At 35.1% G+C, this 24,951-nt stretch overlaps 2 protein-coding genes across 2 annotated transcripts in view; one reads left to right on the plus strand and one right to left on the minus strand.

The window, feature by feature from the left end:
* Nucleotides 1-24,951, plus strand: part of CCDC146 (coiled-coil domain containing 146) — a 65,859-nt gene that overhangs the window by 2,302 nt on the left and 38,606 nt on the right. Inside the window, 1 exon segment of the mRNA XM_066318718.1 lies at nucleotides 4,158-4,318. Coding sequence (XP_066174815.1) covers nucleotides 4,169-4,318 — 150 coding nt within the window. The 5' untranslated portion in view covers nucleotides 4,158-4,168.
* Nucleotides 10,350-16,883, minus strand: FGL2 (fibrinogen like 2). Its single transcript, XM_066318717.1, has 2 exons — nucleotides 16,145-16,883; nucleotides 10,350-13,456 (listed from the first exon to the last, which is right to left on the minus strand). Exons 1-2 carry the CDS (start codon nucleotides 16,881-16,883, stop codon nucleotides 12,750-12,752), a joined length of 1,446 nt encoding a protein of 481 aa, XP_066174814.1. The 3' UTR covers nucleotides 10,350-12,749.

Raw genomic sequence — 24,951 nt, forward strand, 5'->3', positions numbered from 1 at the left:
ATCACGGCATAATCACAAACTGCTGCAAATGCCCACAGGGTATAAACTTAGTCTGCCTTGGCAGGATTAATTTTACTCATTTGATAGAATTGTAGTGAAGAAATAATGTGACTTCACTTAGGAAAATAGGGCACCTTATTTATATTTTGGGGTATTTTTAGTGGTGTATTTCTGAACCACTTCCTTGAATCTTCTTCGTTCTCAAGGTGTGTCTAGGGTTCAGTAGGGAGGCAAATACGATGTTTGTTTCCTCCTCTGTACTTTAGCATTGCAAAGCATGCAGTGGTTTGGATTTCAGGGATTCTTTTTGTTTGTCACGCTACCAGAAATTTTCTGAGGAAATTAAGTTCCTCATGGAAACCATGTGAAATGTGAAGTGGCAAATCTTAGCACTCAAATTCTCCTTATCTTTGCCATATCTAATTAGAACTCCAGCAAATAAAGTCTGTGTGTCAGGGTCACTCAGGGTGAGTCTATCCCAAATAGCAGAGACTTGAAAACAAGGAAAAACAGCAGAACTTATGACAGAAATGGTTGAGCAGTTTAGGTACATGGTGTGCTCTCATTTCCCCAAAGTGGTGAGGGGAGTGTAATCAAACAATCCATTCTGATTCACACGCATGTGATAATTTCCTGTTGTACATGATGTAGTTCTAAATCCAATTGTCGTTTAATGTTGACATGGTTTTGTTGTTTGAAGACACACCCAATTCATGCTGAAGCACTGTCTCTTCCCAGTTAAAACAGAAGGTCTTCTACTTTAACATTAGGGGAAAAGCATAAAAAAATAAAATTTTAGGGGATGGAAATAGGATCACTGTGTAATCAAATGAATCTATGGTGCTCCTGTTATTAATATTATCTATAGGTCTCATCCCTTCTCTTTGAAGAGAATGTGGTAGAACTGAAAAAGTTTTGGAGAAGTATGATAAGGAGAGTGGAAGGCAGAGAAGGGCTTTCATGCCAGTGACAGCAGGTGGATTGTCTGCTTCAGCCTAGAAAAGGGATTGTCGAATGATGATTCACCATTAGAATAAACATAGTGGCATAGAAAAGTTGTGATTATTTGGTGACTCATCCAGTAAAAGAATTAGGTGACATCGAGCAGCCAGATTCAAAGGCAATAAGAACACTGGTTACTCATGTCATACCAAAGTAAAATGAAAATCTCCATTTCCCTGTATTTTACCAATACTGAAAGTTTTGTATTAGTTCAAGGTGAAAGGGGGTGGGTTCAAGGAAGCATCACCACACATGACTGGTGGGTACTTCTGTCCCTCCCCAGGCATGCAAGTTGTAGGCTGGAAGTGTACAGAGACAGCTGATTCATCTTCATACATGGACCTGCATCTCTTTATGTTCAAAATAAAATTTTATTACTTTTTGCATCTGTCACTCTGAAAAGAATCAATGCAGCTAAATGTCTCCTACCTGGGTTCTGCACTGATTTGTGTATGAACATTGCTGTTTGCTAGAGAGAGACACAAGTAAAAATGCTGAAATTAGTTTGAGGAATCTGAGTTTAGACTTTTATTATTATTGCTGCCCTGAAGCTGTTTCACAAGACAGTTCTCAGCCTGATTTGACCCAGGTTCCAAAACAACCTTGTAATCCCTGTTCTCTGCAATCCTGTGTCTTGGATCAAGGCTGTGATATCGTTTGCAGTTCTACAGTTTGAAAACATTCATACTTGTTGGGCTATTCTGTGAAGTTAGAAATCATGACAACTTCCATTCCTATTTCAATTAGACAGTTTATTTACCAGATATGGAAAGACACAGATTTTCCACTTTACTTTTTGAAGTTTATAGATCCAATTTTCTATAAGCTGAATTATATAGTTAGTAATGTAGCAGGTAATGGAAGAATGCTAAAGTTATTTTAATGTCCCGTAAACCTACCTATGTTTTATGTATGTCACCTTTGCTTATGTCTGTCCCCTCCTAGAACCACGTGGAGACAAGGGCTTTTCACAACAGCTGAGGCTGTCTAATAGTTCTTCTCTGTCTCAAATTTTTATAGTTGTGTCTTAACATAAAACTATCAACTTTTCAATTCAGAAGAGTTTTGTTGGTTTTTTTTTTGGTTTTTTTTTTTTTTTTCTCTCCCTGCCCAGCAAACTGGAGTCTTGGTGAGGACTCTTTCCTATGGCTGTACTGGGAGGAGGTGTATTTTTGACTGATGTCAACTTTGTGTTTCACATACAAGTATCTAGAAATATGCCTAAATCCATGAAACTCTCACATTTTGACATTGTTCTACTTAGAGTTTCTGCCACAGTGCTCTTCCCTTTGTCTAAATTCTAAACTGAGAGGAAGAAATAAAGCAACAGTAGCCATAAACACAAAATGCATATGCTAAAATATTCAACAGTTCTTTACAGATCAAAAATCACTGGTTATTTATAAATGTGTATACATGTTTATGTACAGTAACTCAGAGTTTATTTCTTGGCCTCTATGATATTTACAGTTATTTCACAATGTTTTGACTCCTCCAGGAAGGATCATGAAATTGCTTTTTCTTTCCATAAGCAAATACAGACACTGAAATCTCTCTAAAAGTCAAAATGTTCCTGAAAGAATTCCAAACAGTATTGAAGAAAGTAATAAACTTGCTGGTTTAACTTTCACTACCTTTATAGACAAGTGACTTTTCAATAGGTGAATACAAACAGCACAACATTTTTGTATCCATTTTCCCACCACAATTATAAAATGCAATTATATTTTTCTTGACTGGCAACTTTCTGACTGTGGAATGCCAAATTGCACTGTCTGTTTCATGGGAAAGATCTGGTATATATTATTGAAATAGTCTCAAATTTTCTTCTTAATTTTATTACAGTTTAAATTTTGCTTGTCCTTGATTTATAGTAAGATGCTCTCTTCTAAAAAAGAGAAAGGTCTCCCATGTGTTATGTGAAAGGCTGAATGATGTCAAAACTGCCTAATTTGAAGAGGATTCTGCATCTTTGGCATCTGATACAGATTTTATAATGATGTTGTTCCATAGCAGAATGGTTCTCTGCATAACAATTAATGTGGAAAGACCTTCTGATGTTAGGTGAACATCTGCAGTTGACCATCTTTCTCCCCAAATTTCAGACTAAAATGCTGTGATACTGATCTTCCATTCCTGCCTTCTACAACTTCAGTGAACTTGTGAAGAAGTTCTTGAATTCCTCCATCCACACTCCATCTCCACTTTGAACTGTGCTTTGCTCTACAAATGCTCAATGCCTCCCCTACCTCACTATGTCATGGCAAGATTTCTGTGTGCCTTAGTAGTCCCTTTTCCCCTCTCTTCCCTGTGTAAGATGCTTATTGCCTCAGTTGGATCATCCCATGTCTGTTATATCCTGAAATGTTTTTGCCACCTTTTGTGCTTATTCATACAAAAGGCTAGTATTTTAAAGCTCTTTGGATATACAAAACTCTTAAGATGCTGTTATGCCAGAAGATGTTTTTTTCAGATATAAATTCACACTTGATGTAGTGATGAGAACCAACCTGATGGACATTGCTGTCTTATCAGGGTACCAGGAGCATTGCATCCCCTTGTATTCCGCCTCCCATTTCCTTCACCCACCTTGGCATTTTCACACACCTCAGTTCTGATGATTGAAGCTTGGGAACACAATTCTCAAGTACTGGACCAAGATAGTAAACACAAAGTGAAATTATAGAAACCTTATGACATTTTTTCATCTTTCTGAGAAGTAAGTACTGAATGTCCTTGATCTAACTGTTTCTAATGCAAGTATCTTAGAGATTTCTATTCCTAAATTACAGATATAAATATGGGATTTTCTATAATATAAATATAACAAAATTATGTTTTCCAATAACCCTGCTTGTTCTAACCTTGTTTAATTTCTCTCTCTGTGCATTTACTAAAAGATTGTGTTGCCTAACTGAAATAAGAGTTTTCTTCAGGGTATTTTAAAAATACTCAAAAGGATGATAGAGTGATAGTGCAGCCTCTTGCATGAAGACTTTCATGAAGTTAACTGTAGACTTACCTAATTTGCTCACATTGTGACTCCTGTGGTTTGAATGTAGGTCTGACTTGTTGATGCAGTGGTTTTTACACTACACATTTATCTTTCACAATCATGTAAAATTAACTGTATTGCTATTTTTGTTATTTTCTAGAGCATTAAACAATGAGTCAGGCTGATGAAGGAAGTCCCACTGACACAGAACTGGCGACTGAGAATGAGTCACCTGCCAGTGCACTGACTCCAACAGCTCCTAGCCAGGAAGAGGGACCCACTGACATAACAGCAAGTCCTGCATTTCAGTGTTTAGATGAGGTACCATTTGCCCCAGCTTTCTCTGTCTGTAAGAGTGCAAAGTAATTATTCTGAGGTGTATCTTTTGCTGATAATAATTGAAAGTTGTTACCATGGACTATCTATATCATCTCCATTTTTTGATTTTTTTTCCAAGTGGTAAGAAAATTTTGTGAAACAGTGTTATATTCTTGCTGGGGATGCTGTGCTTGATAGATAATGATGTTATCTTTTTCAGTGAACACGGCCTTAAGGGGAATAAGAATACAGAGGTCTTGGTTTTGGTCTTGTAGTATTCTATCTGTAGAGGTAATTATATCATGATTTTTTAAAAGGTTCCCTAGCTGCAGGAAAAATCACAGATAAGTGGATCCTGAAGCACTATTAATTGATGCTGGTGATAGAAGAAACCTTTTGGGGCTCGGTTTCTTTTGCAATTTTTTTGTGTTAAGGAGTCTTTCATAATACTGGAAGTATTTTAAATTTTTAAATATCAAATATATATCAAATAGATCTTTAAAAATATAAGGCCAGAAGAGTCACTAAGAGATAATCTAATCTAAAGTTGGCACTGAAGTAGATTCTCTGCAGATATTTGTCTAGTTTGTTCTTAAATCTCTAATTGGTGGAGATAGCTCTTTGGGTATCCTTTTCCAGCATGTCATCATTGCCAGGATTTTATAAAAGTTTTTCCTATATCCCAGTTTAAGTTTCCTTTGGAATGAATAATGCATCTTTCTTCTTGCATTTCTCCCATTAAAAAGGGAGACCAGCCAATTTCTGCCCTCTTTATAATAAAAATGTACATCTCTCTCTTGTCACTTTGTTCATATTTCATGTTTTTCTTGAAGTTGTTACCTAAAGTCGCTTTACCTTGGTCTCTTTCCTTCCTGGATCTGTCAGATCAGTTTGCTACCCTGGGTCTCATTCTCTGCCTATAATCTAAGGTCGGGAGAAAGGACAGGGCAAGAATTTCTAGTGAAGGGGAAAATAAGGCTGGCACTTTCCTAGCCTGCTATTAGATCATACTGAACATAGCTTGAAGCTGCTGCTTTCAGTCCAGTGCCAGTGAATGGGGAGCCCACAGCTTCCAATATTGTTGCAGCAGAACACCTCCTTTATTCTCTGTCCAAGATAGCAACAAAAGTACCCCCACGCCCCTTCCAAACTGTATTTTGCATTTCTGCTTTGTTTTCCTTATTTTTAATCATGGTGAAAAGTAACTTTTCTAGAGTGATTCTAGAAAATTATTAGATTATTTGCCTGATTTTTTTGTAAAAAAAAATCTTTCCAAAGAGGTTATTCTGCATATCAAATTTAAAGCTGACTTGTTTAACACTGATGACGTTGTAAACCATTAATGGCATACACAGGCTAAACTTATATTTAGAATTGTTCCCAACTCAAGAAAAAACATGCTGTGGAAAAATAAAGTAAGCAATTTGCATAATATTTCATAAATGAGGTCTTCTGGTCATTTTGTCAATTTCTAGAAGAGAACTATGACTCATTTATTTTACCATAATTTCTAACAGTTTGCGCTTGAACTTTACTGGTGAGTTTGGCTTTTCATCACTTATTCACATTTTTTCTTTTCCACTGACGTACTTGTTTTCTTTTGTTGAACTTTGTACAAAATTCAGGGATAAATATATGACTTTGGTCACCACAGAGGTTCTTGCATTGATGCTGGCTTCAACTACTTGGAATAGCTTTCAGGATTTTTCCACAGCAGCAGAACTGTAGCATATTATCTCAGTTTCACTGAGTGGTCATTTATGCCTGCCCAGCATGTACTTATCAGAAGGGACACCTTTTTTATTATAAGATTTCTTTAAAAACAGATATATACCCTCTTCCAATCAAGCCAGTCTTGTTCTTCTCATGTAAGCAGAAGATATTCAAACATACAAAGAGCAAGAAGTCAAGCATGCACACTCTCTCACCTTTATTTTTAATAAAACATAGTAACATTATTTGGCTTTGTGGGTTAGGTAGAAATGTTAAAAGCTTGACAGAGTTCAAACAAAAGCCACCCAATTCATCATGACTTCTTTTCACCAAGTGGTTTTATTTATTACCAAGTTGACATCTCATGTTCTGTTGGTTAGGGTACTGCCATACATTAACAAAATGAACTTTCCACTTCTTTTAGCCTTTATTATGTCCCTGCAATAAAGATCTTTGCTCCAAAGAGCAACTTCTACTTGAATTTCTTCAATTATGAATCTTTCCTCATACCTTGTTTTCTTCTAGTGTAAGAAATAAATCAGTCTGCATCTGTTAATAATTTTCATGGAAAACTACATCATCTAATACCTGTATGATGAGAGAAATATATCATTTGAGTAAATGCTACATTAAGATGCAATAAATTATGCTGGATTTATTTTGATTTTAGTGCATTATAGGCCATGTATATGTAATCTGATTCTTAAAAGGCAGCAAAAAATGTATTTAATTTTGTCATACATGTACATTGTCTAAATTTAAAGAGACATAGAGCTAAAGAGACATAAGAGACATAGCTAATAAAGATCCTAACCAAAATCTCAGTCCTAGTGGAAACACAGAGCAGAATCTCCATGTTTACCAAAAAATGAACAGTATGACAAAGAATCCTCAAGCAAATAATGTTTCTGATAATCTGATGTTGATTCATGTCTATCTGCTGTCTGTAAGAGGTTTAATGTCAAAGAATCATGCACGTGTTTGAATGCTATTTGAGGGGAGAAAGGTATGTCTCTTTTTTCTCCTTTTTCTCATCTGTGCTGCAGGGAAGAAGAGGAAATCACATAAAGGCTGCCTTCAACTTTCAAATATATGTACTAAGAATCAATATTTCATATAATTCTTCAGTGGCATAGTAACATCTAACAATGCCATTCTAGAAATTACAGTTGTTTCCAATTTCTTTTGATAAAAACTGGCTTTTAATTCTCTCCTAACTTAGGTTAAATGGTGGGTGGAAACAACTTTCCTTTGAAAAAATTTATTTGTCCTAAAATAAAAAGTTTCCCAGAAAAGCTACCTTGGTAGATTAGGATAGATTTATTTTTTTTACATAAGTACCATTTTAATTTCTGTCTCCTTACACATTCTGTAGCATGCTTTCTGCCATTATAAAGTATGATCATCATTATATTTTTGCATGATAACTATAGCAGTGGATAATTTGTTTTAGTACTTACCAAATATGCATGTGCTCTATCAAAGATATAAAAATCTTGACACAGTTTAGTATTTTGAAAGCAAACAAGATTTTTAAACTTAAGCTGATCCTGGCACACTCCACACTACAAGCTTCAAAGGCTCCTGGCTCGACAAAAAGTGTCTGAATATGTTGGCACAGACACCTAAAGCAGATGTTGTCTCCACCTCCAGGCACAGCAATCTGACTGCTAATAAAATAAACCTTTTTTGACTTTGTTGAAATGGTCACATGGGAAGTCAGCTAGAGCTGATAATGTGTCTGTAAGCTGGAGTATGGTTTATTGCAACAGCTTCCAGCAAGTAGGAAATAATTTGTATTGTGAATGTTTAAGCAAATTGTTATTGCAATAGGAAAGTTGATTGTTCCTAAAATAGCTGTAGAGGAAATGGGTGAATTTACAGGTGCCTCCAAAGAGCAGGATTGGGAACAGAGCTGGAACATGTTCATTCCATGGAGAGGTTTGTTTTTTTTTTTTTACCACTGGCAGGTGGCATTGTCAGGAAACAAGGCCAGGAAGTGGTTTAGGTGTGTTTGAACAATCACAAAGCAGATGGTATTTCTGTTCATTTCTGAAAAGCCTCTTTCGAAGTATTTATGATGTCTTGTTTTTCTATGCTGTTATAAAGTCAAAGTGCGCAGATTTCATACCTAGAGCTCTCTAGTGTGAGACTAGGGGAAGGAATAACCTTTAACTGTAACATCTTCTTGTATTTTGGCCTTTTCTCAGCTGTTTCTGAGAAAAATGAGAAAATTCATGAGACTTGACAAGTATATTGCTATACTGTTTTCCAAAGCTATCTCTCTCTCCCTGTTTTCTCATCAATAATATGTATATGAGACAAGGCGAATTTGTACTAAAAATTAGGTCTACCTGGCCTTGTATGTTAGCACAATCGTGATGAGGAAGCCAGAGCAATGTTAACCAGTCATACATTCAATAAAAACATCAGTGGTGGAGAAACATCTCTTACACACATGAGGTTACTTTAAATGTTACAAAAGGGATTCCTGGTTTACTTATTCAAAGCACCTGTGTCCAAATACTCCTGAATAAACAGAGCCTTAAATATCTGCAGAGAGAATCACAGAGGCTTTTGTACTCTGTCTGAAGAAAGGCATGAGAATTTCTGTTTATCAAAGTGCATCCTGCTTCTCCATAAAAATCATTCACTCCATGTAATTGCTTTAAAGTGTATAAAACCTACTATTATTTTGTACATGTAATTTTAAATGATGGCATATTATTCCTGCTGAAATGTAATCTTAATTAAACTTCCAGTTTGTCTTGATTATATGAACATAATCAGGTAATTTGGGTTGTTTTTTCCCATTATTATTTTCCAAATGGATTACTCTTTTACTGAGATCAGAAAAAAACCTGATCAATGAGGACTGAAAAAATAAGATTGCTTTCATAATTTCCATGGTCTCATGACCTGTGTGAGGGTTGTATTTAACATACCACCTTAAAACATTGTTTTCTGTTTCTGGTTACCATTGAGCATGACAGCCAAATTAACTTCTGGCAAAAGTACTGTAACTCCATAAAAGTTCAATTAAAGCAGTAAATGAAAGAGATCCATTTAGTATGTGAAATGTTTGCATCTAACATGACCTATAGATAGTATTTTTTAGCCATTTTTCTTTAAAACTTATGACAATGTCTTCTGGCCTATGTGTACCATTTTATCTTTTTTTGTTGTTGTTGTTTTCCTGAAAGAAAACAAACACAAGAAAAAAATCTAAAAATATATTAAATATTTTTAAATTCTTTTTGTAGGCCAGTATTTAATTATATTCCCTTTTTCTTTTTTTTTTTTTTTTCCCTATGAAAATTCAAAGTTGCATCCTTCCCACTTTGGTTTTTCTGTGACATGTAAATCATACAAGCTAGGTAAATTTGGCACTTCTTTTGTTTGATTTTGGTTTAATTTGTCTCCAGGTGTCTGGGTAGGGATTGGCAATCATCTTAAGTTATTTTCCAAATAAACACATAAAAGTAAGGTTTTTTCCCCACCAATTTATTAAGCTACATATTGCTCTCAGCTCACTCCAAGTTTGACGGCAGTCTTTCCCAATAAACACTATTAAGGAAACAGGTATTTGCATTTAAAAAGGAAGGAAAAAGCACCAGTGCTTTCAAACCTTGTTTTCATTTCTTCTCTGTTTGTTTGGGGATTTCTTTCTAGTTTTGGTTTGGTTTTGTTTAAGCAATGCATAGAAAGCCAAGACATTACAATCTGCTTGGCTGCTCGCATTGCACGGATGGGCTTTATATTTTGGAAACAAGCCTTTGGAATTTTGCTAGCAAACCCACTGTTTGTAGTTTTTTTCCACTAAAATTCGCCATTTAAATATTAGCAGGATTAAAACCACAAGTGCTTTCATATGTTAATCAGTGTTACATAGATGTTTTCCATAGATTGAAAGACATGTTTTGAATTATTAAGCCTTAGGCAGAGATCAAGGGTTTTTCTTTGTATAAAAAATTGTATGATTCAATGTGGGATGGTATTTGTATTCACATGCTTTGATGACTCTTGTGTGTGATCTGAAAAGTCAAAACATTGGTTAGCTTCTCCTCTTTCATGTTAAAGATAGAAGTTGTGTAAACTCTCCATTAAGCAATTACTACTTCCTCTTCCAAAATATGAATAGATCAAAATAAAAAATCTGAGATTTCAGCCCTTGGTATTATCTGGCAGCTGAAGGGTCATAAAACAGATATCTAGGAAACTACCATTACAAGGAAATACTCTGTTGGCATGTCACATAGTCATTCTGTGTTGGTTATCAGTGTTTTCATACTGCTTCAATTTTTACAGAAAATCAATTAAATTATTTATGGAAATTTTTGATAGTCTTCATGTACATCTATGACAGTAGTACAGCTTTAACAATGGGACATTCTTATTTTATTACACCAAGAAAAAACAGGTAATGTTTGCAACAAATAGATGGAATTACAGTTTGTAAAAACTAGTACACATTGACAGAAATTCATCTCCAACAGTTCCAGGCAGGTAATAATCAGATTTCTGTAACAGCATTACACTTTCTTTTTCTTCTTTTTGCTTTCTGTTTTTAAAGACACGAGACAAAGCTTTTGCAGGTGATTTTAGTCACATGTGCTTATTCTGTTAGAATTTCTGTGTTTTACAAAGTTTCCTTTAAACAAGATTTAAGAAGGACAGTTTTTCTTGTAACAACTTAGTAGTAAGAAGACATTTTCAAGTAGAAGCTTGTAGGTACTGTAAATCATACTTAGCTAGTTATTGTATAATGAATAGGAACAAATTGTGCATTTCATGCAAGATAATTAAATATAATCATATGCAATTAGTTATTTGCTCTTCTAACCAATACTTCATCAGTTGCTTTTTTTGTTTTGTTTAGACAACTATTTTTTATCCCAAAATAAATATTCTATAGCTTCAAAACATATTCTCCAGCAAAGATAATATATCTTGCAATTAAAACTTTTCATTGCTGTTTAAAATTGAAATATAATAAACCAAATTACATTTGAATTATACTTCAAAGTATTTACTTCTTTAAGATATATATTAATATTTTACAATTTAGCTATTGCCAGTGTTTTTCATTTGCATAACTTATAACCATAATAGTTTTGTTGTAATCTTAAAAAAACAGTAGACATCATATTTATAAAAAGTATTAGGTCAGATGTATACTTGTATTCTTTTTTTATGTCTCTTTTAATCAAAAAGCTATGCCAGCGATGACCACACTTTAATTGATAAAGAAATAGAGCCTTAGTGTAGTTTTTCTGCATCTCAGGATTGGTGTAAGCAAGATAGTAGAGTAGCTTCTTGCTGAGATAAATTGTATCTCCACTCAGTGCTGGTCACTATCTTTCTAGAGACATGGTCTAGATATGTGCAATCAAATTTGTGCTCGCTTAAATGTGAGATTTAATAACAGTATCTCTAATTTGAAATTCCTGCACTATTTGACAATTTGGGGTTTGTTATATTATAGAAAAAATCTTTGATCATACATTCTCTTTTCTGCTTAGAATTGACAGTAGGTTTTTATGTTTCTGGGACTGCAAAATGTGTAGTCTAAAAATGAAAATAACAGTATTTTCTTACGTTACCAAACATTTATGTTTTTTTTTTTAGTGTGAGGGTCTAATGATGTCTAGATTACGAAGTATTTAAATGAGAACTTGACTTTCTACAAGAGCATCTTGTAACATTTGACTTACCTAAAGGATTCAAGAGAAAGCAAAACAGCACTGGAGACTCTTTGTATGTATTTAAAGGCATTAATGCAAAGAATATGGATTCTTATTGATGTGTCTTCCTCTTACCTGTCTACATGCCTGAATGAATGTGCAATGAGCTACCTAATGGCTCCCTTGTCCTACAAATGACAAATGGAGGAACCTTGAATGGAGGAACCAAAACCAGCAAGAACATTGTTGTTCAACACATGCTCTCTCCATGTGTAGATGTGACACTTAGGGACGTGGCTTAGTGTGGACTTGGCAGTTCTGTGTTAACCGTTAACTCAGTGATCTAAATGATTCCATGAATTTATAATTATTTCCTCTGTTTCTATTCAGTTCTTCCACCAACTCCTCTGAAAAATCTTTGACAAAGCGATGAAATTTGAGGAATCTTCGTTTTCTGTTTACTTCAAGGCCTTTTTCTGTGTCTTTGGGCAAACCACGTGGCCCTCTGTTTTCTAGTTCTTTAAACATAATAATTTTTAGTATTTTTCCCAAATTATATTGATATTGCTGTGGTATACCTTTGAATGATGGAAAAAGACTGTTTTAGAGAGACTAGATTTTTTTTCCAAGTGTTGACAAATTTATATTAGTTACACCTCTGATTTTTTGGGGGGCGGTTAAAATGTAGGTATTAATGTAGACACAACTTATGGAAGACAATATAAAAGTTTTCAATCATAAAATGTGATATATTACAGTCAGTAAAAGCACCAAAAGCAATGTTTAGAATATTTACATAACAAAACCAAGACCTAAATGGTGTTAAGTTTCAGCAAATCTATTCAGTTATTTTAATGCTGGTTTTAATACATTATATAGGTCAAACTGTCTCTAAAAATATGATGTGGAAGTATGTTGTTTTGTCTAGAACAATCTTTTGCCAAACATAACTGAATACTTGATTTCTGAGTATAATACTGAGTAAGTATGATTTTAAGTGCAATCCAACGCAACCTAGCTAAGAGAAATGTGCAGAATTACTGGACAAAACTTTTGGGTCTGATCATGATCTTTACTGATTTAAAGGGTTGCCTATACCCAGTGGGAGTATCATCAGAAACACCATGCCACGTACCCCAGAAAATGCCATTGCGAACCCCTTTGTATTTCTTGTGGTAGTACTTGCCATTGAGATTGGCTGACAAGCAGGCATCAAACCACCAGCCAGAGCTGTAGTAGGCACCGCAGTTTCCCGAGGGATACCTGTCGTTGTCCTTGTCTGGGGTTGTAAAGAACTTTTGGTCGTGGTTGTAGTGCCTGCTGTAGTGGAGGGCATCTCCCGCCGTGCCGCTGTAGCCGTGGACGCTGAGACGGTACTTGAGGTACTCGTTGGCCACGTAGAAGTGGTCGTATTTTGCATACTCTTTGATCCCATTGAAGTCTTCCAGATCAATTCTCAGTTGCATTTCCTGGCTCCTTGTCAGGAGGTGAATTTTGTCATTGCCCAGCCAAAACTCCCTGCTGAGGTTTCCAAAGCCATGTTTGTAGTCATTCCAGGTTCTGTTGAAGTTAGTGCTGCCATCCTGACGCCGTTGCAGCACTGTCCAGCCGCCTCCTTGTGTTTGCATGTCACAGTAAACTTCAAAGCTCTCATTTTTGGGATCAGGGCTAATCCTGTAGATTCCATTACTCCTTCTTCCTGCTGTGTAATGGTCAGCACAGTCCCTCTGCATTATTTGTATGACTGGTGAAAGAACAGTTAGTGTTAGTATAAACATAATTTCAATTTAAATATATAAACATTTTTAAACAGATTGATATGGCACACAGAACTTGCATTGTAGAGACTTTAACATTGGAAAGTGTAGCAATTTCAGCTGCATACAAAATACCTTTTCCATCAGATTTACTTTACAACAGATGTCATCTAGGATCTCTGCATCAGATGGCTGTACAAAAAACCCATCTAAACTACATTTTTTAAATCAAAATGACTAATATAAGGGCATTTTGATTATTTGCTTTCCTTTTTGTCCTTTTTTCTACTCTATCCTTTCATTATCTTGTGCACATTCAGCCTGATTTTTTTCAGTCCATATTTCTAATGCTTTGTGTTTACACACATGCTGTTTTTTTGGATTTAAATGTACAGCTTCACAACCTGCCTACAATTTATAGCTCCATCTGGCAGTGTGTCAGAGAAAGAACTTTGTCCATGTGGGAATGATGTTAACCTGGCTATTGTTAAGTAAACATCATTTGATAGTGAACGTAACACCATTAGGAATGCTTTGTGTTCTTGTTGACTTTAGGAAGCAGGAAAAAAGTAATGAAATTGTCACATCTGTTGTAGTGATTGCGTGACTCCTAGAAAAATGAAGATGATAGTGCTTTCCTGTGTATGTGGCATTGCTGGCTTTACAGAAAGGAAGAATGGTGGCATCTACTGTTAACATTTCCTTTTTGCCACCAACGGGTGATGTGTTTTATTCAGAAGAAAAATACCCCAAGGTTTTTTCCTCAGAGTGAAAAACCATTTTTGATCCACAATGGCATCTAGTGATATCATTCTGTTCAACAGCATGGTATTAGAATTCCATATTCTTAAGTGATTTGGAGAGCTCTCAAAAGTTCTCAGTTGAGTCAAAACCATCATGTTCATTCCTATTGCAGATTTGAATGTATGGGTGTGTCTATTTGCAGGTTCTGCTGTATTTTTTCCTAGAAAATTTAGACGAACTACTTCTTGAAAGAGAGGAGTGATCTCAGGCTGCAGCAGGGAGTAAGATTCAGGACTTGTTTGCCTGAAAATTGGACATTTATGAAACCACAAAGTATAGAAGTCAAAGGCTTGAAAGCCAAATCTAAATCCACAATAAATTCTTTATTTCACTGAACTTCATGTGCAATCTTTGGTGCAATATTTCAGAGCAATTTTTAACAGAGAATACACATTTCAGATAAAATGCTTTTATAATCTTATTTCAACTCCTATTTAAATAAAGTTTTACTATTCATTTCAGTGGATGAAAGAATTGCTCCTGTATAGGAAAAAGCTGTAGCTGTTTTTCTTCCTAGCTTTCATAATGAATATATTGCTGCTACAAATGCTTTGAGCATATTGCTGTAAAATATAAGGAATATCTACATGATCATGTGCCATGAACACTACCCAGCATTTCAGTAAATGTGAGGAATATAAAAAATTAATTTAGTCTGTTATTTAGTCTGTTTTGACCTACTGTACTTGAATGTGATTCATTGCTCATTATTAATATAACAAAAAATTGCTCATTCTTTTTGTGAGTATTTTGTATCTGAATGAAGACAATTGATTTGTAGTGATTTTATCTGATTTAAGTTGATCATTGATATAGTAAAAGCATTACCTTTAGTATTACTTATTTGCTCTTTTCAAAGAAGAACACTTTCAAGAATTTCAGGTGTACATACACTGTACAATTGCAGATCCTTCTATTTTCAATATGTCTAGACAGAAGAACAATTTTATTTTAATCTTGCTAAGCAAGAGACTTAAAGATTGTAATGCAGCCTGATCTTTCTCTGTTTTGTCTCTCAAGAGCTTTTCTTATCTTTGATATCTAAGTGGTAGAATACACTGACAATCCAGGGAACATTCCTTGTTTTCAAGGATTCCTATATGTAATATAAAAACTTTTAGAAAACCCCTCAATCATGCCTTAATACCAGTAAACATTAGAAAGAGAGCATTGGTTTTATTCCTTTATTAGGAGAGTTACATGATAAAAAGGTGGGATTTTCAGTGATAACACCTGTTTTTATTTTATGCTGCTTATATATTAAATTAATGCAAAGGTTTTAATGTTACAATAATGACAACCCAGTCTAGAAGTGCTTTTAGTAAGTTTTTTTACCTGAGCCTTTCAGATGTTTGCTGTGATGATAAGAAAATTATTTTATTAACCATCTGTTAAAAACTAAGCATTTTGCTATATTCACTTGATGATTGATGATGTCTTGCACTGCTTTTCAAAGTATCTGCAGTTTTGCAGTGAGAAAAATAAAAAGGCAATTTTCTAAGGCACACTGGAAAAAATTTACCCTTAGGTCACTGATGTTTAATGTCTCTAATGAAGGGTATTATGATGTAAAATAAAGTTAATTTTTCAGGCTTACTTATTAAATTGCAAAAACCTGTTCTTTAAAAATTAGTGTTTTAAATCCCTTCATGAAGTCCGATTCTAGGAGAGACTGAACACCTGCAGCTCTCAGTAACCCTCTAGTGGCTGCTGAAATGTTTTACAGGAGTATAAATAAACACTAAAAGATCAGATACTTGTGAAGTTAATAACACAGATATTTGGGGAAAATATATTTTAAATTGTTTACCTAATACTAATGGAATGCACAGAAAGCTTATACAGGCAATAAGAATTAACAGATTACATACCAGGTCTTGCTTGCATTGCTTGACACTTAGAAGAACATTTGTTATCCAGGTTGTTCACAGCAAATGTCAAATTTGCAACTTTGCTGTCAACATAATGTTCCACATTGTTCATGTCTATGAGGCTCAGCTTCTCTAAACGACCCTCCAGTGTCTGAATCTGGCTCTTTGCATTTTTTAGGCTGGTTGCCATTCTGTTAACTTTGCTTTGCAGTTCCTGTACTCTGTTATCTTGGCTTTCGCTGTTTTCTGCAGTGTTAGGTAGCAGGAATTCATTACTTCTGTCTCTTTCTTGGTTGTCATCTGCTTGCAGCTTGCAATCTTGGCAGCATTTCTTCAGCTTGTTTACTGATTCTTTAAGGGTCTGTACTTCTTTGAGAGTCTTCTCAAGCAGTTTGAATTCTTTGGGTATCTGAATGGTCATCGGAGGCAAATTTATCTGATAAGGACAATCCTCTCCTTCATCACATTTCCGATTAGTTTTGAGCCTTATGGCACAAGTCTCAGTAAGTTTTGCTTCTTTAGCATTCTCTTCCTCTTCTAAAATAACTGCAAAAACATTTGTTAAAGCAAGGAGAGTTGACTTCAGCAAGACTATGTAAATGAGGAGCTTCATCTTCACCGAGAAACTAGCAGTATGAGGAAGTATGCAGAAGTGGAACAACTTTATAAGGGCAGCTTGAAGCCTGTGAGTTATCAGACAGCCTACACTGTTCTCAGAAATGGGTGGGAGTGCTTGCATCACGGGTGATTAATAGCAGAGCAAAGTTAGGTAGTGCTTGCAAGAGTAGCACATTTCAGAGAGTATTTCTGACTCAGTGCTGGTGTATGTAAGCAAGATGATGAAATGCATGTGTGCTGGTAAATTCTGCAGTTTAATTTCATTCCTTGTTGTACATGGATTTTCATTTTTTTTTAAAAAAATAAAACAGATAGAGAAAGTGAAAAACAGCCCTTTTCCCAGTCTGAGGTTTATCACAGCAATAGCTTTATTGACAGTCAGTTCCCCTTTTCCCTAATTTTTTTTTAACTTAATATATATATTAATATAAAGTATTTAAAACCCAAGGCATGTTGAAACACACGTATAGTTTTGGTTCCAGACATTTTTCAGTATAGAGGTCGCAAGTTCAGGAGGATGAACAGTACTTTCTTCTTACTATTTCACCCAGCACACCTTAAAATAGTTATCTGGAATATTCATAATCTTTATGGCACATCACAGTTAAAATTCACTATTATTTGATTTAGAGTACTTCTTATTGACCCTTTTTAAGCAAAGGGAAGTGAACTTAAGACAGTTTCCCCTTTGATGCAGACAGTTTCCCCTTTGATGCAGGAGATCCTACTTGTTAGACTAATTGTAGAGGAAACCCAAAAAAACCCTGATGTTCTGATTAATGTCCCAAATTCTAAATCTAAAGTGAGGCAGAGACCTAGGGAAGGAACTCTCATCTGTTTGAGGTATTGCTCTTATTTTTATTGTGCCTCATATCAACTTTCAGAGTTAATCATATACTTTACATGACTGATCACTCCAAATGAAATACTTCTCCAGGTGAGAATTGCTATTTTCATTCTACAGCCACCTTTGCCACTATCATGTGATACCTGTGCAGTTTTAATCATCTATATAATTTTCCATGTGCCTCAAAACAAGGCCACGTGGTCATGTCTTCATGCATTCACAGTTCAGTCCAGAGTCAAATGACTTACAGGGGTAAAGGGTGTTTACACCTGTTCTTGTTTAATTAGTCCAATCTGAAACATTTCTTTCCCTAAACCTTATTTGAAATTACTCATAACACAGATTAAACATTAAGCAGACATTAGTCACACATATGATCCACAAGTTTGTGATCTGTCATGTTACTAGCTTTTATACACACCACATGCTTATATTGACAGTACACAAGGGAGGCTTGGTAAAAAACCTACTTGTGTAACCCCTGCAAGAATTCCTTCAGAATTCTGCATAGCACAAAAGTTAAGGCACTTTCTTGGGCAATGGGTTTTGAAAGTACCTTTCTTGTGTTCTAAATGAACATTCCAGAACCTGCCATGATACTTCTAGTTATGTGGCAAAACTGTATCTCCCCCTGTCAGATCATGATAGCTCCCCAGCAATGAGGTGAGAGGCACACCCTGCCATTCAGGTGTAAGACACTGACATCACTTCGGTTTTGTTAAAAATGCATCACAACTGAAATGTTTGTAAAAGATAAAATGTATGATTTTAATTTGTAAGTATTTTTTTTAAATTTTTTTGCTTGATTTACAGGATGTTAATTTTTCATTGTATCAATCTAAAATCCAGTATTTCCAAAGCCTTGTTCTTGTGTATGGCTGCTACTGTCAAATGGAGGAAAGCTATACCAGCCCCTCTGGGGGGCTTTAGAAATAGAATAGAATTCTTAAATCCTTGTTTTTTGGGAAGCCACATTCCCCCCACGCTCTTGTTTGTACAGTTTACAATTAACTCTGCTATCTACTTTGTGACTTTGAACTGGACAAACTGTTCTGTATCTGTAAAATTAATAATAACTATCCTTGAGAGACCACATTCTATGATTTGCCTTGAAATATTTAAATGTATAACAAATATTGTTGTAATTTGTGATTGCTGTCCTGCATGGAAAGCCTAAACTATCTTTAGAATTTTGTAACATCTACAGGGCAGAAATTTCTGCTCATACTGAATGTAAAAAGAAAGTTCAGACAGTAAAATGAGGAATCTGAGCTTTTCAAACATCCCTGTCCTGAGACATCCATTCCTTAGTCCCATCAGCCCCATATATATCTTCCTTTTGAGATATTTACTTCCTGCTCTGGATGAGACTTCGGTAGTCTTGAGTTGCTCTGTTATCCTCCTGATTTCATTATTGGCCTGATGTTCTGCTGCTGAGTTGCCACCAGTCTGTTTGGAGTCCAGAGGATCCATTTCTCCACCAGTCTGTATGCTTCTCCTACCTGGAACACTCTTGTAATTGAGTACTTGTCTTTCTTCCTCTTTTGTCAGGGAGTGTCTATTCACAACGATTTGTCACACCTCTTTTCTTTCTTCAGGAACACCAAAGAGTATGACACAGCCTTTTTCATGCTTCATGTCCCTTATCCTTCTTGGAATAAATGAAGGAAAGTTTCAAATCTGAGTTTTTCAGAGGAGGATGGACGCTGCATAGCATTAAACTGTGAGATGCTGATGCGGTTTAAGTAAGGGCAGAATTATTGACCAGATTTAAATTAAAACCTCCTGTTTGTTTATAAACAAAATTTCTTCCCAGATGGGGTTTCTCTATATATAGAGTGTTCTGCATAGTACTTAAAACTTTAAAATAGTTAAGCAATCACAAACCCCAAACCCCAATCTTTTTCAACTGTGAAAGGATCTAACTGAATAACAGCTCATGACTGTAACTGAGACTTTTCTGCTCAGATCTTTGCTTTTTACTTAAAAATAATTTTCTTGTAGCTTTTAATCTCTTTTGGTTTACTTTTTAGGAATCTATTTTTTTTTTTCTTATGGGCTGAAGAGATATCTTTATCATACAGACATCTTCCTAAAGAAAATAACTGACAGCTCAAGATACTCTGAAATTCTACTGTAGATTTTAATTCTGTTCACAGAACTACTGAGTGATTACAAGGTTAAAGAAGTGATATATTTGGTTTTATCAGATTTGTCTGAGATTGTTTATGTAAAGTTTATCAAAACCAGCATGAACCATTTCCCATGATTTTTTAGAGTAATGTTTTTACTTCTGCTGGCAGATAATGGAAAGTAGGTCAAACAGAAAACTATAAAGTTATGACTGTAGGAAGATGTTAATTTAACTAGTGTCTATTACAATTTAAAATGCAACCGCTTGACATCTGTTCGATTTCTGGCTTTGTTCTGGGAGTCAACATCTCCTGCAGAAGAACTGCTGCAAAATATCCGGGTTTGTCTAAGCAGTTCAAATGATTGGTTTGTAAAACCTGAAGAACATTAGGGCTCTTTCACACGAATCATTTTGGTGGCAGAGATGGAATGTGTTAAGATTCAACTTCTGCAGCAATATTTATGATGTATTTTGTAGACTTCAGTGATTCTGTGATAGATTTTACTGAGCAAGAGAATGACAAGTAGTTAGATTAATTTTCAGGTTTTTCCACAATATGGAATATATACCAAAAGTCCATACAGAAACAAATTCTGTTTTAGAATTCTTTCTGAGTAACTATATTTTTTTTTTAAACTCAGTAGTCATTCTTCATGCAAACAGTCCTTATGTTGACCACTGAACTGTGGGACTACATATTCAATTTCCTCATATGTCTGTGAGAACACATCAGAACACAAAAGAAAGGCAGTCTTCTTCCATTTGATGTTATAAATATTCTTATTCAGATACAGATTACATACACCTAGTCGCTACATGGCTTTCCTACCTGCTTAAATTGTTCATTGCTTTATTTATAAATTCTGGCAGCAAGGCAGAAAGACACCACTGACACAGAGCATGTAAGCTGTGGATATGATATTTATATCAGCAACTGTAAATATAATAGATGTTATAAAACTCATGTTGTCGAAGAAAATCACTCCTTCTGTTAAGATGAGGACCATATCTGTAAAGAAGGAGATGGACAAAACTATGTTCTTATTAATTCTACTTCTCCCATGACATCTGATTTGCCTGCTCAAAATCTACAGTTTACAGCTATTTCCCTTATCTGTAGTCATTTAAGATGCTGTAGTTTGTTCAATATATGAAGAGAATAAACCCAAGTACACTTTCAGAGTGATGATTTACCAAATACAAAGGCCTCTCCCTCCTGTGTATTCTCAGAAAAAATTCCTTTCTGATTCCTGCAAACCTGCTCCAATAAAAGCACCAAGTGTAAGACTGTGCTGGTTTCTTACCATCCTGATTTCAAATTTTGTAGCCAAACAAAGTTTGGTGACAGCAGGAAAATTATGTCCTTTCCTGAAATGGCTGTCTTATTGGTCTCCTATGCCCTCTTTATGAGCCATGCAAGACTCAATTGGCCAGCAGTATATTCTCACCCACTGTACCATCTTGATTGTGGCTGATGTTTATAGTTTCCATGTAGGGATTGTATTTTCCCATGAACTGGGGACAAAAACTACTGTTATGAACTACGCCTTGGGAAAGAATTTAGGATATTATTTTCCCTACTCATTATTTGTTAGTTTTAGGAGGCTCTTCAGTGGTTTATTTTTCATTAAAGCATGCCTGGTTCATCCATTTGTAACTAAAAAAGTAAAACTGTAGAAGTTAAGTGTAAAGCAGTACAGTGTATCTACTGTAAGTGTATTTATGATTTGTGTGTATGCCTTTACTCCCCACCTGACTGCATTTGTGCAACCAATTACCTCATGACTTCCAGTGCTGACATTTGTCACCTGAATTAAATGTTTAGGGAACTCAGTGACAAATATTTTTCTATTTGAAAAGCTTATAAATATGCTTTTTCTATGGGCTTCCCATACTTCTTCTAAAGTCACCTTCCTGTAAAAAATATATATAGTTCCAGGTGAGAGGCATTACACCTTTAGAACTCTAATTACTGTATCTATTTTAAATGCTCGGTGCATTTTTCTTTATTTTCTATCTTCATAACCTTTCTCTAGAATAAAGACTTAAGCAAGGCATATCATTCTCTAAATATCTGCAGTGTAGCTATTTTTGTGCGCACTTCCAATGTTTCCCAATCTCCAAAATGGAATGCAGAGTCACATACCAATAACTAGAGTTTATTGCAAACAAAGTGTTTACAGTCTTAAGTTAATGACTTTCGTCTTCTTGGTTTAAAAAACTTTGAAATATGTGCTGAAGCCTGAAATATTGTTGAATAGAGAAATTATAGATAATTTTGGAAGTGTTAGTCTTCCACATGTCTATGAATTTGAGACATATTGAAAAATGCACAGTGACTGAATAAAAAGTGTAAAAGTTACATATAAAAGTTATATTTTCTTATGTTGTGTTTGACTTTTTTAAAAAATTGCGAGAGAGGTTGCAAACACAACCTTTTAATTGGTTTCCCTTCATTTTGAATGCCTCCTCTTGAAGCAGGAACACGACCTTCAGAACATGACCAGGACATGATCTTCAGAATTAGTGAGAAATTATTGTTTTGAACTTGCTCTGAGCAGTGAGCTGAACTTGAGGAGGAATCTTCAGTTCCCTTTATGCATTATCATGGGTCCAAGATTTTGCCAAGATAATATGGAGATACCAGGCATAGGCAAGCCAAACAACTGCAGATATTCCTAGCGCTGTGATTCTGTGGAGACTGGTATCCGGCAATATGGACAGAAATGAAAAAGTCATAGCACGGGTCCAGTGTGCTTGTACCTGTTGCCCTGCTGTGATGTTGAAACAACCCCTGAGAAGGTGACGTTGCCTTCTCCCCCCAAATAAGGCACACCTGAGCTGTGTGCTGAGTCCAAACTGTGTGGCTTCATGAGGATTTTGACAGAGGAGGTAGAGCTGTCTGTTCAAAGAGGAGAACTTACCCTTTCTCTTTGCTGAATGCTAAACCTTTTAAATATTATATGAAAGAGGTAAGAAAAGCTCTTCAAATAAACAGCACAGAAGGAAAATTCCAAGCCTGACAAAACAGAATGGCCAGAAGAGCCATATGCCAAGGGGCTAATACTATACTGAAATCGTAAGTGTATACAAACTATAAAATATATTAATCCCTTGATATTTTTCTCTAGTCTACTATTAGGAGGCAAAAGAGTTGTTTGAGGAGACATTTCAGATGTTTGAAATAGCAAATGAATATAAAATGTTGGACATCCTATGTGTTAAAATAACATTGAGTGTAGTCACAAGGTCTTGTTACAGTTACAAGACCTACCACTTGGTATGAAGAAAGGGAAGGCCTTATTATTCCATTTGAGCTTAGAATACATTTTAGTTGTTTTGCAGTAACAGCAAACATAATTAAAAACATGTGTTGGCTACATCATTTCTCCAAAATGCAGAGATCCTAGGCACTGCAGAAATTGAGACTTTGATAGGAAGTTTTAAGTGCTTCACTTTAATAATGATTGTAAGAAATTGATGTTAAACGGTAATTTTTTAGTCATGACTTTATTTATCTTCTGTTCTTATTTTGTATGCTTTTTTTATCAAAAGACTGTGAAGAGTTCGGCCAATATTCAGATTCCATCATCTGTTTACATTTAAGATTTGGCTGAATTTTATTCATTTCTGGAGAGTCCCAAAAAACTTTAAGAGCCTTGAAATGTGAAATGGGAAATATTCCTGGAATTCCTATTTATATTACATTTTAGTTACAGTAAACTTATTTTGGAATTTCAGATAGTTCCTTGCTACATTGTTTTGAACTGACTGTCAGAAAGAATTTAATATAATATGATAAAATGGAGAATGCCCAATGCACTTAATGCAGAGTGGGAAGGTGTTGATAACGTTAGGGCCAGATTTCACTAGTCTTGTTCACATGAATCACTACCTCATTTATCAGGTGAGTTCTCTCCCTTCTGTGGTTTTAATTCCCATTTGTATTCTGACATATTCTCTTTCTTACAAATATCTCTATCCACCTTCCTACCTTGGAGAAACTACTGTAGTCTTAGATCCAGGGACTCATGTGCCTGACATCAAGCTGGAACAATATAAAAGAGGACCCTCAGATAGTGTATAACCTCACATAGTGCTCACTTCTTCTTGGAATTTTCATCAAGAGATTTTGAAGACAGGTCTGTTGGGGAACTTTTGGTAGCAAGTGAATATGAACTTGTTGAGAGAAGAGTTTTTCAGGTGTATAGAACAGCTATTTGAGCATGAGTATGTTCTGTTTTTCTCATGGACTCCTATATTTAAATGATTCCTGCTCAGAAACAGAAAATCTGCCTTTTCCTGCTAGAAAAATATTAGGGATATGTCCTTCCCTTTCATCTTTTCTGCAAAATTTTCCTCCACATTTTTTGTAATAGCACGGAATTATCCAGCACTTTATTTCATGGGACTTTTCACTGATTGAAGGAAACATATTTGCTTTGGAAGTTGGGTTTGGATTTGGTTTTGCTTAGTTATGTTTTGTTTTGTTTTTCTGGTAGAAAAGCCAGAGTTCAAATTGCATAGCAATATAAAAAATCGTAATGAAGTTAGAAAATCACAAGGGTAATTTAAGGGTAACTTAGGAGGGTAACTTGAGGGTAACTTAATATGCTAAAATAAAGGTTACAGAAATTTTACATTCAAATTTTACTTGAAAAGATTCAAGTCAATCCAGTAATAAGACACATAATTCGATGTTTTTAATGTAATTGCATTTATGGGAGTATGGGGAAACAGAAAGCAGAAAGTTGCCAGGCAACCATTTGTTAAAAGACAAGTCTTAATCCAACTTTCCAGTAATTCTGCATTTAGATAATGAAAATTTATTCTGGTTTATCCAGATGATCTATCAATGCTGTATGTGAATTGTGGCCACACAATTGTGTGTGTATTTGAAAATGTATGGGGTCCCAGTTTATTATAAAATGAGAAAGAAAATCTGAGAAAAGCAATATACAGATAAGTACAACTGACGTGGAATGGGACTGGAAGACTCAAAAAGTTTAGAATATTTATCCAACTATATTCCAGACTCCAGATCTGAGATCACCAGTATAATAAAAAAAAAATTACCTCTGTTCTTACAAGGGCATTATGATTAACACATGACTAAGCCATGCTCAGTCCATTTACAAGCCTTTTTTTTTTTTTTTTTTTTTTTTTACTCCTCCATCTTTTCACTTGCTCTTTTTCCATTCAGTGTAG

Source organism: Sylvia atricapilla, chromosome 5 (assembly GCF_009819655.1).
Source record: "Sylvia atricapilla isolate bSylAtr1 chromosome 5, bSylAtr1.pri, whole genome shotgun sequence".
NCBI classification, from domain to species: Eukaryota; Metazoa; Chordata; class Aves; order Passeriformes; family Sylviidae; genus Sylvia; species Sylvia atricapilla.

Coding starts and splice junctions, on each gene's coding strand:
- FGL2 (XM_066318717.1), bottom strand. CDS start 16,883: ATGCAAGCACTCCCACCCATTTCTGAGAACAGTGTAGGCTGTCTGATA. Junction 13,457..16,144: donor AGCAATGCAAGCAAGACCTG/GTATGTAATCTG, acceptor TTCTTTCACCAG/TCATACAAATAATGCAGAGG.